At 34.9% G+C, this 17334-nt stretch overlaps 1 protein-coding gene across 1 annotated transcript in view; it reads left to right on the top strand.

Moving 5' to 3' along the window:
* The window catches only part of LOC113234506 (titin-like), a 32563-nt gene extending 15435 nt beyond the window's left edge, over positions 1–17128 (top strand). The window contains exons 8-12 of the mRNA XM_026469845.1: positions 966–1135; positions 2061–2299; positions 7030–7068; positions 15706–15856; positions 16676–17128. Of these exons, the coding sequence (XP_026325630.1) occupies positions 966–1135; positions 2061–2299; positions 7030–7068; positions 15706–15856; positions 16676–16756 (680 nt within the window). The 3' untranslated portion in view covers positions 16757–17128. The remainder of the gene's footprint in view (positions 1–965; positions 1136–2060; positions 2300–7029; positions 7069–15705; positions 15857–16675) is intronic.
* Positions 17129–17334: the final 206 nt, after the last annotated feature.

Raw genomic sequence — 17334 nt, 5'->3', positions numbered from 1 at the left:
TATCATTACTGTGACAACTGCGCTCCGATTGGCCAGCCCGAGTTGGAAACACTTGACGGGTGTCGTCAATTGTTTCACTTCAAATCGACCAGTTAACTTGAACTTTGCTATAATGGACGGAAATTGCAGAATTACATATTTAATATTTAATTACTGATGAAATGTGATTCCGTTTGTTTTGTAATTAAATGTTTTGCTGTTTTTGCCACACCACCGAATGGAACAGCCTTCCGTTGTTTGAGATATTATATTTATTACAATAAATAAATACAGAATTTTTTGGAATATACGGAGACGTACACACAGGTCCGTTGTTGGCGCTGTCTATATTTCAGTGCAAACGAGAGTTGATATTTATAAGTGAAGTATCACTGATGGGTTACCAGGAATGTATGGCCCTTATTTCGTCTCTATTTCTGGTTATATTCTCGATGTTCTGAATGATCCAATTGATTTCCAAAGCTTGATGCCACGTCCAAATAATGCAATTTGATGTTAGAGTTCAGGGCGAAATTTGAATGATATAAGGCGTTTTGTTAGAATTCTATCGAATTCTAAATAAAACGCTTTATATATAAGAGTTCGTCGAGGGAAGTACTGCCATTTTATTTATTTATGCAAGCGGTAATGTAAGCATTACTGTATTTAGGTTGGAGGGTAATATAATACATAAATTGTTAAAATGACCTTATAAATAATAGAGAAGAAAGCACAACCCGTACCTTAAATATTGTCCATATACTTTTAAAACCAGTCCGTAACACTCGAACTACACTATAATAACCTGATTCCACCATCTTAGCGGACCTCCATACTTAGCTATGTTATATTAGTTGATACATGACATTTGATTTTAGAATGCAGTTCAAAATTCAAAATAACCGAAATACTTTAATATCACGTGATGGTGAAATTCTGTTCGAAATTCAAATGGATTAATCACGTGGCGTTAATTTTTATTGTAGTTATGGAAAATAACGTAGAAATCAAAGAAGAACATCAACAAGCAGAAGAAGTTCAAGAAATGGTTGTGGAGGCGAAGAAGCCGGAACTGACGCCTGAGGAGTTGGAGAGGATGAAGAGGGAAGAAGAGGAGATGATAGAGGAACAGAAAAGAATTGAGAAAGTGAAGAAGGTATGTCATTTATAAATTTCGTTTTTGGAACATTCTACGCCGAACGCCTTTAAATTTATGTAGACCATCGATTTCTATTTTATTTTTCTTCAAGAATAGGGAATGCAAATACGTACCATATTTGAAATCCGAAATTGGAAAACGGATTTCGCAGCGAATCTGGTTAATCCGGATTTTTTTGTATTTTTCGGAAAACTAAATAATGCTTATGAGTTGGATGTAATTTGGGGCTATTTCTTGTTGGTGTAGAGCTGTAAAGATAAAATGGTGCGAATGGAATAAGGGCCATATATTCCTGGTAACACATTAGCGATACAGCTCTTATAAATATCAACTCTCGTTCGCACTGAAATATAGACAGGCCAACTACTGACCTGTGTGTACGTCTCTATATATTCCAAAAATATTCTGTATTTATTGTAATAAAGATAATATTTCTAACAATGCCGTGCTGTTCTATTCGGTGGTGTGGGAAAAACAGCAAAACATTTAGATGTTACAAAACAAACGGAATCAAATTTCATCGGTAATTAAATATAAAATATGTAATTTTGCAATTTTCGTCCATTATAGCAAAGCTCAAATTAACTGGTTGATTTGAAGTGAAACAATTGACGACACCCGTCAATTGTTTCAAACTCGGGCTGGCCAATCGGAGCGCAGTTGTCACAGTAATGATATTATGGCAGAATAGTTTTCAAACAAATAAATGACATTTCGTCTCCATTTCTGGATATATACTCGATGCTAGCCATCGAGCTCGAGCTAGTATTGAACTACCATTGCAATTTTTTGTATTCTGCGCTTCAGTGACCAGTCGGTTTCTGAAATTGACATTAGGTATATAAATATTTACTGTTGGAGAAATAATATATAATTATTACATACATAGATTAGTCGAATCTTAACATTAAAGTACATTTAGGAGCAAATGCAGAAAATGGAGCAAGAACGCCTTGAATACGAGTCCCGACAGGTTAAGCAACGTCCGACCCCACGCGTGGGAAAGCCGAAACCCGTCTTTGGTCCAATGTCAGCTGAACCAAGGCCGCTGGTACTTCCTGGTGGGAGAAAATGGAGAGGACCCAAGGATGCGTACAACGAGCAGTTTTATACTGAAACTTTGGCCGCCCAAGCTGAAATTATACAGGGAAAAACGAAAGGGTTTGTCTTTTAGAATAGATTTATAGATTTTAGTTACTGTATTTAACTTTATTGGTTAAAAAGACTATGTTTGACTGCAGTGCGTCTGTTTTGTTAACATTTTAGAAAAGAACATGAGATTTAGTCATTTAAACGTCGTTGCAAATTAATGGTGACATTGTGCTATTGTCTGCGATAACGGTGGTTTAATATAATGAACTGAAGATTTGGCTGTATGGTTTTAAACCTTTGCCCTTTCCTTAGCGGTATGAATTTAAAAAACAACATATCTAAGGTAATGATGGTATTAATGCCGGGTACAAGAGTTTTTCACTTGCGTTTTTCGCTTGCTTGCGTGACTCGCTTGGCGCATACGCAAAGACCTGTTGCGTACGCGCAGGTCTGTTCACGAGTCCCTCGCTTGCGCAGGCCGCTTGCTTTGCGTTCGATTTCTTTACGTTGCGTGAGTTTGATATCTAGCAAGCTTGATATTTCCACGCATGTAACAAGGAACGTTTACGGAGGACAGCACCACTGGTCTATCACAGTGCAGCAGCGGGTTCGAGAGTGTCGACAACCCCAAGCGGAAGACTCGTGAACGCCTTTGCGCGGAAGGCAGATTTCTAGATAGCCAACGCAAGCAAGCGAAAAACACAGACTCGTGAACATGACATAGACTGTTGCTAAATGCTAATAGCACTTGTGACATCCAAGTACGTTTCATTCGAAGTATAGGTTCTTGAAATAGTCGCAATATGGCACCGGAACAAAAGTTATCAGTCATTGCACAATCAATTAAATGTAGCTTTATTTTAGTTTAAACACATTGACTTACAAATAAATGGACGACGGGTCTAATACAAAAACCACGAAAAAATGTCCCAAGTCAACTTATTTAAACGTAGTGACATGTAAAGCAATATGAAAAAGCTTTTAAATTGTAATGTCATCGCAGTACTGTCTAATTTTGCTTGCTTCGCTGTCAGTCAAACAAACGAAGACTAGAGCGTGAATGACGCTCTGTATACGATTTTAACGCCCTATAAGTTCGGACACTTTTTAGCGCGGACCCGACGTCCATATAATTGTAAGTCAATGTTTAAACATGTCAAATTAGTTGACTCCATGGGTTCAGACTTTAAAAGTTCGACTCGTTACGTGTGGGCCTTGATTGGCGGCACTAGTATCGGCTAGAGATGTGCACCGCGCCGCCATTGCCAACGACTTTTTCACGTTGACGCGGACGAATTTGAACGGCGTACAATCGGCGTGGCAAAAATTTATTTTATTTTAATGAAGTACATGTCAGATTCTTTCCAATTACGAGAATTATAATCATTGTATTGTTTTTCAGTATGATTTTACCAATATCAGGATAAAAAAAGACACTTTTCGTCGAAAATAACTTTTTTGTTATTTATTTACTATGTTCCAATAGGTACAACATTTCCTTACAATTAAAATTAATCACGTTCCTGTCTACATACATCCTTAAAGATGGAAATGGAAAAATAGCGAGTTTTTGTTTTTACACAAATTAATCTAATAAAAGGTCTAAGTTTTGTGTTTCTAAATTATTTGTTTTCTATTTAAGCTGATGGCTATGTAGCCAAAGCTCAAAACATAAAATAAAAAGATTGAAATGGGGAGGCAGGAACTTCTTCCGCTAGATGGCGCATGAACAGTGTTGGACTGTCAAAGTTTGTACTTTATATCATGCCTTACTTGTAAGTGTAAACAACGTTGAAAATAAATACAAAGGTTGATTTATATATGCCACGCCGTTCAAGCCCGCCGTCTGTCGGAAAAGCATCCCACAAAGCCATACCACGGGCGGCGCACGTTTCTAGTGTATTACTATATTATACTTTAAACATCAATACTGTCAGCAGAACAGTTCAAACCTTTGTTGTAATAAGGCCACATCTGTAAAATGACAAGTTTTCAGGAGAGGTTCAAAAATTCTACGAACGAAATTAGTCGACTTTTTTAGGCTAAAGAGTCTATACAACCTCAAATGGCTTTGGTTGATTCCATATAACAGAGAAAGCGTTGAATCAATCACTTCGGAAAATATATACAGGGTGATAAAAAAAGCACTGACTATTTTAAATGAGCATACTGCATAATGAAAATAAAAAATATATGTTCGTTTTTTTCAAATACCTAACATATAAACAAGTTATGACGTCTCAAAGTTTTCCGAAAAATTGTGAACAATGTTGACACCTTATTAGATTAGCAGACGCCGTTGCTATAGCAACTAGAACGGTGTGGGGAATTGGGCGGAGTCAGCGCGCGAGTTCATGTATTTGACAACAAAGTACTAAACTAACGCGCGATGCGTTAGCGCAGGTACGGTGTTTTCACCTAGGCGTCTAGGGGTGAATTTCACTTTCCGAATTTCAATGGCACTTTTTGAGTGATTTTTGTAAAACCCTTTTTTCTTTTGGTTTTAAAGTCTTAAACGTACAAATAAGTTCAAGCAATGTCAATAATTATAAAATCACAGAAATATTTAAGTTAAATAAAACAAAAAACGATATTTTAGGTCACACGAATGAGATTGCAGTAACACGAATGATTTTCTCATAAACGTAAATGAGAAAGACAGCACAGTAATGAGAAATTATTACTAAAACACACATTGTATCGTTCACAAAAGAACATTTAACATGTAACAAATATTTTAATATAACTTGTTGTATCAAAATCCTTCTCATCCGTGTAAGACCATCTATCTATCTATACGTAATTAGTAAATAAATCTAAATAAGTATTTTATTAATGTCATATAAACTTTGTTGTACATCATTATATTATCATCACCACCATCAACATCGTCATCATCACCACCATCATCATCGTCACCACCGCCATCACCACCACTATCACCATCTAATTGTTATATTTCAAGTAAATGTTTGGCTTAAACGAACTATTTGACCTAAAAGTAGACAAGAATGAGAGCTACAATAATGATATTAGGATACATTTTTAATTGTCAAGTGTGTAAAATATGCTGGACCGTTATAAAAGTTATAAAATCTAATTGATGTACAATAAAGTTTATAAAACTATTATTTAATACTTATTTAGATAGATTGCTTTACATGAATGAGAACGATATAGTCACTAGCGCTGAAATTGGTATTTAAGTCGATTTTATTCTAAAATGGAGATGCACAGGTTACTTCACTGTGTACACTCCAATCCGACAGGAGCCCCTTCTCACGTGTGCGAAGGGTGAAGGTGATGCGGTATGAAATTTTGTTATTAGGAGGCTATTAGTTGAATTGACACTAATGATAAGAAAAATTGAAACACATTTTACATTCCCAAGAAAACATGTTTGTTTATTAGAAATTGGAAAGTTACGGTATGCATTCGACGTGTAAGTTATTAGAGTTTATCCTCGATGGGAAATATTGCGATTTCCACGAGTGCTTAATTTTTTCTTCTTTTCTTCAAATTAGGGCGACGTGGAACCGGCTCCCATGAATGAGAAATTGCCCACTTTTTTAATTTTTATTTATTACTGTGACGTAGTAAAGTAGTCTTTTTTATGTGTAACACAGACTAAGTAAGCAAGCAATCATATTAAATAAATAATGCTTAGCATTCATGTAATAACATAAAAGTTATTGAAAGGGACACATTTTTGGAGGTTATCTGAAAACGACCCTTAGACAACTCGGCGCCGATCGCTCTATTTTATTTACTATTTTGAGGTTGTTTTATTTCAGTAATGTATTCTATTACTGAATCTTATGAATAGGAAAAAATGGCCAGTGATTTTTTTTGTCACCCTGTATAGTAAAATTGACAATATATACTGATGACTATGCGGCGTAAAAACACGATTCCTAAAAACTTGCACGATAGAAAAAAACAAACTTACCTCGAAATTTTACAAGAAAACCGCTCTATTCTATATACTTTACATTATAATATTCCAATGATATTTTTTTTAATATCAACTGATAATATCGTCCTGTACAATTAGAGGTGGGCGTTTAAGCGAAAAGCACTTTAAAAAGTCTGCTTTTTAAAATAAGCTCATAAGCACGCTTTTCATTTTAAGCGTAAGCGTTGGTCACTGGCCAGTTCTATAGATACTCAATAATTTCATTTTTTACAACGTGCCTAAGTTTCAAGTAGCGTCATCTATGTTTCCTAAAGAAATTAATTCAACATAACGTTACAAGCTTTTTTTAAACGTAAGGTCAAGTCTATGCGCTTAAACGTTTTTTAAACGACTTTTTAAGCGTCAACCTAAAAAGCGTTTAAGCGAAAAGCGCTTTTACAAGCACGCTTTTTAAACGTACGTTTTAACGTTAAAAAATAAGCAGTTTTTCTCATCTCTAGGCAGAATAGAACCGATTCAGGGGGTCTACTCTCGATCTCCGTCAGACATTCGTCCGAAACAATTACTGTCAAATAAGTAATATTCGACAAAATTAAAAGGCAAGTATCAAGAATGAAGCTTCATTCGCATCACGCGTCTTTTCATTTGGTCAAGTATTGTTTATTTGGCAGTATCAGAAAGTAGATCGGAAAGTTGACCCCCAGTACGGGAAAATTTAAATTCGAGCCAAGGTAGTATCGACTCTTAAATAGAATAGTTATAAAATTACACATGTATGTAATTTGTTTCATGTATCACATGTGGTTTTATTATACCAAGGGGTTTATCAATGTATTAATTTCAAGTAAAACATTGTCATTTCATGGTCATTTGTCATTTTTAGGTGTCAATTTGAAAGCGTTCTCCTGCCCTATGACGACAGGTTTGTCATTTTGCATTTACATAATTTTATTTAATCAAATTACCAGGCCAGGTGATTCTCTGTCGAACTTAAAAACTACAATAATGTCATAATTATTAATACAAAGATCGTACCAAATACAAAAGATCCGACAATTAGCACATAGAAAAATTCGTGAGGTTAGCTGGTTCCTTCCGTGGCTTAGTTGGCATAGCGTCTTCGATCGAAGGAATTTTTTCTGAGTGTTCGATCTTTGAATTAATAATTATAACAAACTAGTGGAGCAATTTAACAAATAATAATTGAATATCAATTAAATACAAATTTAATTACAATAATGTCACTTCCGTCATTTGTCATTTCGATACTTGAGGCACACTATAAGTTTCCGAAATGAATAAGAAAAAATACTACAAATGGTCAAAAATGAATTTATTGTTTCTCAAAATATTCTCCGTTAGCGTTAATGCACTTTATCATACGAATGTCGCAATTTTGAAATAATTTATGCCACTTCTCCGTGACAATCGACAGCCTCTTCAGGTGATAATCGAGGACCGCGTAACTGCTTCTTAATTTTTGGAAATAAATAAAAGTCACAAGGTGCCAGGTCGGGACTGTACCCGGGATGGCTCATAAGGTCAACGTTGTTCACTTTCAAAAATTTATTTGTCTGGCCGTGTGACAACTGGCATTATCGTGATGCAAGATGATACGACGGTTACGGTTATTTTTACGGAGTTTGTCAATAACTTCCGGCAAACAAATGGTCGTGTACCAATCACTATTCACGGTACAACGATTCTCCAAAGCAACAGTAGCCACGTGCCCAGTTTTATTAAAAAAAGAAGCAATCATCCTCTTAGAGGCAGTTTGCACGCGCGCCACTTTGGTTGGTTTCGGCTCATCTCGAAAGACACATATGCTGGATTATAAATCCATGTTTCGTTACCTGTTGCTATGTCCCGCACCAAATTTGACCCCCTTCGTTGAATCTGGTAAGCATGGCATTGCACCAAGTGACGCGATCCGTTGAGCCTCAGTCAAATTGTGTGGGATCCACCGAGAGTGCAGCTTTTTCACACCCAAATGTTTGTATAGTATTGAATGTATTTGACTCATGCCTATGCCTAAAGATGCCCGAATCTCATGGTATGTCACATGCTTATCTGTTTCGATCATACGGCGCACAGCATCGATTTTTGTTGTTCACAGCAGTGGACGGGCGACCACCACGAAATTCGTCAATGAGATTCACACGCCTGCATTTGGTGCGCGATCGATATATAGTTAAGATAAGATACACGATATCGGATATTCGATATTGCCACAATATATAGTTTCAATAACTATAAACGATTTGTAACGCCGATTCCTAATTCATTTTAAATAGCAAAAGATAGCACAAAATTATCTTTTAAAAACAGTTAAAATTAGTTAATGTGTTCAACTTATCGGAACTTACCCTAATGCACAGCTGAAACATCAATAAACAATTTCAATGTTTTAAAACTGGATTATGGTTTTTTTGTGACATCTCAACAAATTATTTTGTCAGCATTGACTTACAAATAAATGGACGACGGGTCTAATACAAAAACCACGAAAAAAATGTCCCAAGTCAACCTATTTAAACGTAGTGACATGTAAAGGAATATGAAAAAGCTAAAGCGTTGAATATAAATTGTAATGTCATCGTAGTACTGTTTAATTTTGCTTGCTTCGCTGTCAGGCGAACAAACGAAGACTAAAGCGTGAATGACGCTCTGTATACGATTTTAACGCCCTATAAGTTCGGACACTTTTTAGCGCGGACCCGACGTCCATATAATTGTAAGTCAATGTTTGTCAGAGTAACATTTTCTTTTAATTAGAAAAACTGATGTTTTATATGTCAACCATTGACTTACAAATTAAAGTCAATGATGTCAACTGTTTTTCTTTCATCTACCATTTCCCTCGCTGTAGTGAGGCGAAAAGTTGTGTGTTTCGCTCGGCAGCGAAGTTGTTTTGCGTCTCGTGCCTTGAAACCCTCGCTACGCTCAGGAATCTATATTTGAACCACTCGCATCGCTTCTCGGAATCTTAGCTTCCTTCGCTTGCTCAGCTTTCAATACAAGCACCCGCGTCTAACAACAACTTTGCAGCCTTGCATAACAAATAACTATCCTTCCTAGAGTTCAAAACATTTGTCTCAAAATAAAGCGTATGCTCCTCTTATCCCACATGACCTTAGAAATAATATATTTCATTATGTAAAGAATTCGCCGATCGGTTTATATGTACTCATTGTAATCTATTATGCGTTATTGCCTAGTTGTGTTTTAAATGATGATGTAAAGTCGATTATTTAATTAGAAATATTGGTGTTTGTATATATAGGATTTTCACAGTAAGTTACATTCTTAGAATAATAACGCATAGAATGATGGTTTCATATCAAACGAACTGTCACAAGTGAGGCAAAAATCAAATTCATGTAGGCTAGTTTTAGTAGTAGGTTAATTTTCGGTTTTAGTGAATATTTATATAAAAATACAAGTTGAAACGCGTTACTTCCTTGTGGAATGTGATGCTAGTATCTATTTTATGTTTGTCTGGCGTATTTTTACACTCATTTACCGCACATTTCGTCATTTTTAGCTAAAATTCTTGATCTGTTCGCGGTGCAAGTTGACCTTGAGCACTGAAGACCCGCCCGCTCGTGTAGGCCCATTGGGCGCGCTTCAATTTACCTCACTTAGCGTGTGCGGACTAGGTTTCTATGCGTTATTATTCTAAGGTTACATTAATAAGAATGTTTTATTTGTCATTAGCTTTATCGTTGTGTGGCTTAGAACATTGTGATTCATCCACGAATTACGATACGCAATCTCTTTATTGATAAGAATGGACGGAGTAACAAATTAATTTACTTCCATTTTTATAGACATGATAGCTTTATTAATTGCTTTATCCATCATCAACGTCATTGTTACTCAAAAAGCTTTTTATGTCACGTACTTAAATGCCGTGGACAACGTGCCTAAGTGTCTGTTTGTTTTGTTGCATGTGGTGGTAGATCGAGGTCTGGAATCAGATTTGGCCGTGGGGAAATAGCAAATCTTACTGTAGGAAATATAGGTACGTTAATTATTGATTTATTATCGTATTTTGCAGCGCAAGGCTGTTTCTTACACACAATGAAACAAAAAGAGTTATGCTCTAACCAGTGTTGCCATGTCCATAATCTTATTCGTTCGACGTTTCAACGATTGAAAATTTTACTAAGAAGTACCAACGCCTGCCCTTTGTATTATGGCAATAAAGCACTAAAAACTTTTGCTTTTTTAATTTAATCTGGCACTTCTTCGTAAAATTTTCAATCGGCTATATTATTTAACTAATGTAGATAAGAAGCGTATACCTTTAATTCGTGAAGGTAGCAAATAGATAGCAATTATTGGTAATACATACTTCTGGAAAATCTGCTCCCTTCATGCTGAACAAAATGACGACCAGCCATCCTGACGTCAGAATGGCTGGTCAATTATTATTTTTGATTTCTCAGAATATATCAAAGGTAGCAATTCTTGAATATTAAGGTTAAATTAATTCTTGAGTAAGTCGAGTTGACTCGTTGTAGTGTGTAGGAGTAACTCGAGTTAACCGAGTTAAACAGCTCGACTTGCCCATCGCTGTTCTTTATTCCCGACTTCTAAAAATAAACAAAAATGTATTGATAACTTGGCATAAGCTAAAACGTAAAATTATATTAGTAAAGTCCACGAATGGAATTTTATAATTATTGGGTCAGCTTTCGCCATCCTTCTTTATTATGTTCTGTAAAAAAGTCATGGAACACAAGTTGTTGTAGATGTTAGTTTGTAAGTAATATAGTCCTGCGATGTTGTTAGTGGTGTAGAAATAACCCTGTTTAAAAATGGTAGACTACGACCGTCAGCGGATAGGATTGACCTACCAGGTCAATGGTGGATAGTGTTAGTTTTTGAAAGCTGAGGAACATCATATATTTTATTCCTTGGTTACAAAAATGTCAGTACCAGCAGTAAATGAGGAAAATAACGCTATTGTAGTTGGTGATTGTGTTACGGATGAGAAATAAGTGGTCGCAAAAAAAAAATATTCGCGGAAAACATCTAGTCAATATCTTTTTATTTTTTGCTACAGATGTTTGTATCACGAACGATCACCATTTGTAAATATAGCAAGATCTTTTTGTTATATCCTGTATAGTTTTCGTAATCTGGTATTTAGAATACCTAATTTGTGACCTCTTTTTAGCTTAGCATAAACAAGGTACAATTTTTTTAACGATAATTATATCGGGACAACTCTATAAAGTTGATAAATGATATGCATGTTGTGCTTACATCTAGTAGGTTTCATTGTACTCGTGTAGTATAATTAAGCATGTTTCTATTTAAGACTGAAAGCATTGTAACCAGTTTTGTAAGCCAAATAAAAAAAAAAAAAAAAAAAGTTTCTTCAAATCGGTAAAACAATCAACTGTTCCATGTAAACATTTAAACCTCTTCGACCAAAATGTACAAGACTCAGGATATTAGAAAATATATTTCTTACTGAATTGGTTTAGCTTTTAAATTAAATTTATGGAAACTTCAGAGGGGCTCGAAACGTGGATTTGTTTGGAAAAACAATTGAACGCGATTGACGAAAAATTTTGTATTAGTAAGACAGCATTGACTTACAAATAAATGGACGACGGGTCTAATACACAAACCACGAAAAAAATGTCCCAAGTCAACCTATTTAAACTTAGTAACAATGACATGTAAAGGAATGTGAAAAAGCTAAAACGTTGAATTTAAATTGTAATGTCATCGCAGTACTGTCTAATTTTGCTTGCTTCGCTGTCAGTCGAACAAACGAAGACTAAAGCGTGAATGACGCTCTGTATACGATTTTAACGCCCTATAAGTTCGGACACTTTTTACCCGACGTCCATATAATTGTAAGTCAATGTAAGACAGATTACTTTTTTCACCATTCCAGGCTGGTGTTGCTATTGCTAAAAAAAAGTATAATATCCCCATGGACAGCACTTAAATACCGCACGTAGTACTTATATTGATTCAATATAAATCGTTCAAAGTATGTAAATTATTGAATTTTGGCAGTACGTTGTTGACACTTCTCTATGGAAAAGCTGTAGGGGGCAACTACACAGAAAGCACTTGGAAGTCGCACTACAAAGCGCGTAGTCGGTTGTTTGATCCATAAAGCGAAACGGGGTAACGCGTACAATCATATTTTTAATATTTAATTTGACAGTATCGTTATGACATTTTGTGTCTATAAATAAAAGAAATGGAGTTTCAAAATGGCCAACGTTAACACAACGATTTCCCGTGAAACAAATATTAGAAGTCTTAGCTTGATAATGAAAATGTACTGAAGGGGGAAAAAATGGCGGGTTTTGCAGTTGCTGTTTTACAGGAATAAATTTTAAGTCTAGTTTATTTAGGTTTTGAGTTTTCTAATCATTTGTTACTGTTTTATAGTGTTCAATAAGTAAATAATAATTTAGTTCTTAGGTTTTCGCGATTGTTACACATAGGAAATGAAACTATTTTTCCGGATTTAAATCGCGTATATTTGTTTTTTCAAACAAACCGACGTTTTCATTCAATGAAGTTTGACAAACTTCAGGTCCTTGCAAAAGAATTCCGTTATCTACCCAGGATGCTGCGAGAGGCCATTGAAATTAAAAAACATCCGAATTTTGACAGGGAAGATGGTTTCTCCGTACCACCAGTTTGGGATCCAGTATTTCCTCTAATAAAAAATCCCAAACAGAAATAAGACTGCAGTAATAATTAATATGTTTTAGTTTATTCTAATTTCTATTAATAATTAATAATAAATGGAACTTAATAAAAATTCATTCAATAAAATAATTTGTAAAACTTAATGTAGCGTAAATTGGAATGTTTTCTTCGTAAAATTAAAAATAAGATATTTAATTAACAACTATAGTGAAAAAATAGGGTGGTTTGCATTAATATTAGACATAACTGGTTGAAGACTGTACCACCTCAGTCAACCGTGACCATGGGACCTGTAAAGGGCCCGAAACGTCGGTTTGTTTGAAAAAACAAATATACGCGATTTAAATCCGGAAAAATAGTTTCATTTCCTATAAATAAAAATTGTTATTTACAAATCTAAATGAAATCTGAATTCCAGAGAATCGAACTGCTACTTAGTGGATTTCCACACTCTGCGCGAGACGCTAATATCTAATTTTGATAAAATTGTAAAAGTGAGTTTTGAGAATGCCTAAAACATCGTCTGTCGCTACTAACTTTCAGATATTACATTTTCTCATGTTGCATTATGCCGAGTGTACTTTTTTCTTATTTCATTAAACATTTTGCTGCACTAGAACCAGTGCTTGCATAAATATTTAACATATGATGTAATTTTATCAATATTACATTTTAAACGACGACAAAAGTGTCTAGAAATCAAGCACGTTTTTGCTAATTACTGAAAACCTGGTTTTTAATTAATTTTTTTAACACCGGTGGATTTTTTGGTCAATTTCAAAACGAAATTACCAAAAAAAACCATTAGTAAATATTTCAAAAAAATGTCAGAAGGAAAACTAGCTGTTTTTAGTTGTTGCTAGTAGAATTTATCACTTTAAATATGGACATAGACACACGAGCTGCAATTCGACGACTTTGCACCTGTAAAAATAGTCATCTTAATAACTACAATTTGAACGTAATGGGCTAGATTGCAGGCTGGCAGCCCGTGAAAGTAGCCACAGTGGCATGCATATTCTGCCTTTCTAGCTCAGCGTTGCCCTGTTTAAGTTTTATAATTATCTGTCTCATTTGAAAACGAGTTATCTGATATTATTTTTGGGACAATAATAGAACTATATAGCTAATAAAAACAACATAAACAACCTGATTTTCAGTAATTGGAATAAAACGTGTTTGGTGTGTTATGATATGACACTTTTGATGTGGTAACACTTCGGAACATCTCGGAAACTACGAATTTTACGAAACATTTATATTGTAGTCAATAACTAGCTTAAAAGCTATTAAAAATGTTTAATGTTTCCGAATTTTCCCGATATGTAACATTTACAGCCTGTTTTATTATTTCGACTTATTACAATAATCTTTTATATTATTACGCACCTGTATTCCGACTATCCAAAATTTTGTTGTAAATTAAATATGATTCGCCAGATTTGCAAGACGGATACACCTCCATCTTTTTCAAATCATCTTCCTAATTATTTGGGTGTCTTTTGAGATAAGCAACTATTGTCGAAATCATCGATATGACCTTCAACCCTTGCCAAACCGGAAATAAGACAACTGTATCATTTACAAAAAAAAAATGTCGGTATTCGAAGAAAAGTATGAAACAGCTGATTATTTTTGACGTTTTAACAAGGGTTGCCATTTTAAAAGTTGTTCGCTTTCATGAGTACGTCGTCATTTAAAAGTCCAAATACCGAACTCACACTGAAATGTTAAAATTTCGGATCAAGCACATACAGACGGAAGTGACATCCATTTTCGACATTGTGAGAATTACCGCGGACATTATATTGAATGTACGTTATAATTTTAATCTAAGTCTAATTTTATAAGCTTACATCCATTTTCACGTACTTACACGTTTGTGAAAGTTCATTTTACGAATATCTGAAAAAGTTGAGTTTTTAAACACTTATGATTGCAGGTTGTCCTAAACGAAGTTCATACATTAAAAGTAAAGATTAAAGAATTAAGATGAAATAGTAGCTTTTATTAGTTGTTGCTAATAGATATTTTCACCCTATATGAAGATATACGAGCTGCATTTCGACCGCAACTGTCAAAATATGAATTAACTTGAATGTAATGGACACAATTGCAAGCTGGTAACCCGCGAAAGCCTTTCTAGTTCAGCGTTGCCTTATTTAACCCTTAAACAAACACGAACCTCTGTGGTCAATCCATAAAATATTGCAGTTGCGTATGCCATTGCTAAAAGCTTGCTTGTTTAAAGGGATTGTTTTGTTGTTTTGGTGGAAACTCTTTAATATATGAAGAGGTGTATGGTAGAACCTTTGCCTACTCAAACAACCGGCTAAAGACTTATTAAAAAAACATGGTGGCAAATATTTTACAATTAAACATTTACAATTTGAAAATACGAAATAAAATACGTAATCGATTTCTGAAAAACAAAATGTCTCATGTAAAAACGAGTTAACTGATTTTTCGGATAATAATAGAACTATATAACCACCAGGAATAAATTTTCCCATTAGTTCTATTATTATTGAAATACAATTTAATAGAACAACTGTGACAAAAAACTCCAAGTAGTTATAAAATAGAACTAATTTTGACAGTGTTGCCATTTAAAAACAGTTTTTACTAATTGTCAAACTCAGAATGAACTTTAGATGCAGCCGGCACGATTGCAAGCAACTGCTTTTTAACTGTATTCTAATTGTTATTTGGCAATTACGATGCCGTCCGAATGCAGCACGTGTTAACACTCCCTTAGCCAAAACAATAACGGTAACGACATTAAAATTAAAAATATGCTACTGGGACACCCTGTATAATCTTCAAATCTAAAGAATACTGTATTAAACCAATATGTCTCATCCAGGATCAACTTCATGAAGTGGGAAAAACCACCAGTGTCTCTGGACCACCTGCAGAACTCTGAGGTCTTCAAGCTGGTCCACAATATGGACCAAAGCCCGTTGAGGAGAGTCGACATGTTGACACCTGTTGTCGCTGAGGCCGATTATAGAGAGGTATTTTAGTGTTTGACAGGGGTCTATTCCTTGCCACGTGCTTGTAATTTCACAAGGTCCCTTACCATTGAAAACCGTAATGCAGTAATGCTTACATTTCCGCTTGGCGGCAGTAATAGGTGAGGTGGCAGTACTTTTTCATAATACCAAGAAAAGGGACGAACAAGTCGTGCGCCTGGTGGTAAGCGGCACGCCTGTCCATAGCAGTTGCGTTGCCACTCAGAGCGTTTAATCGGAAAGATCTTAGTGTATGTCACTGCATCTGTCACCCAGAGACAAGTTCGTCGTTCTCGAATCGAAGGGCGCTTTCTATCGTTATCCAACAACGTTTATGGAGTTAGTCGGCGAATAAAGAATATAAGAAAAATATTTTATAGTATACATTTTTAAGATTTTAAAGGCCTAAAATATAGGAATTACGCATTGACTTACAAATAAATGGACGCCGGGTCTAATACAAAAACCGCGAAAAAAATGTCCCAATTCAACCTATTTAAACGTAGTGACATGTAAAGGAATATGAAAAAGCTAAAACGTTGAATTTAAATTGTAATGTCATCGCAGTACTGTCTAATTTTGCTTGCTTCGCTGTCAGTAGAACAAATGAAGACTAAAGCGGAGTGTCGCGCTCTGTATACGATTTTAGCGCCTTAGAAGTGCGGACACTTTTTAGCGCGGACCCGACGTCCATATAATTGTAAGTCAATGGCTATTCTGTCTTTTATAAATTTATATCATGACCTCGGATTTCAGTTTTTTACCGGATCGATGGTGCCGTTAAACCATTGTTTATTATTACTGTCTTTTTTTTTTAAACAGAAATGTCGTTCCATCACTCCATGCACAGAGCGTATGGCAAGGGAAGAGCACCTCGACATCCCACAGCAAGTCCAGCCCTGAGTTATTGCCCTTTTGAAAGTAGTGTTGCGTTTATTTATCGATAGTTTTTCCGTGCTATCTATATAGTACGTAATACGAGGATAACTTAAACGACTTCGTTCAATAAGCCGTTGATATCCCTTAGATTTTTAAATTACAAAATTATATACACATCATAGGTAAATATCTAAAGTTAAAGCTTTCCTAAAAAGGCATCGAATCTTTCACCGAAACTATAGAAGTATTTAAAGCTTCCTGCTGAGTTTCGGTATCGACAAAAACAATATTGGAATTAATTGACAAGATAAGCAATCGATAAATCAATAGTTGATGTATAAATAATCTCGCAACACTAATTTAAAATTGTATTCATAATTATTCATACTTTTGTAACGGTTGTTTTGAATAAATGTTGGTTTCTTTCTTTGCGTTTTATTTCGAGTAATTCTATAACAATGGTGTTGGTTAGCATCGAAGGAGTTGTGAATTAAAAAACTAGTTGTTGTTCTTGTATTTGTGTTAATAATGAAATAAAAATAATAATTATTATAGTTTATTCTGCAATTATAATGAAGAATTTTTCTTTTTCACAAAAGCAG

The sequence above is a fragment of the Hyposmocoma kahamanoa genome, unplaced genomic scaffold (assembly GCF_003589595.1).
Source record: "Hyposmocoma kahamanoa isolate Upper Pololo Valley unplaced genomic scaffold, ASM358959v1 84, whole genome shotgun sequence".
Lineage (NCBI taxonomy): Eukaryota > Metazoa > Arthropoda > Insecta > Lepidoptera > Cosmopterigidae > Hyposmocoma > Hyposmocoma kahamanoa.
The sequence above is the reverse complement of the archived record's forward strand: the minus strand, read 5'-3'. Positions and strand labels throughout refer to the sequence as shown.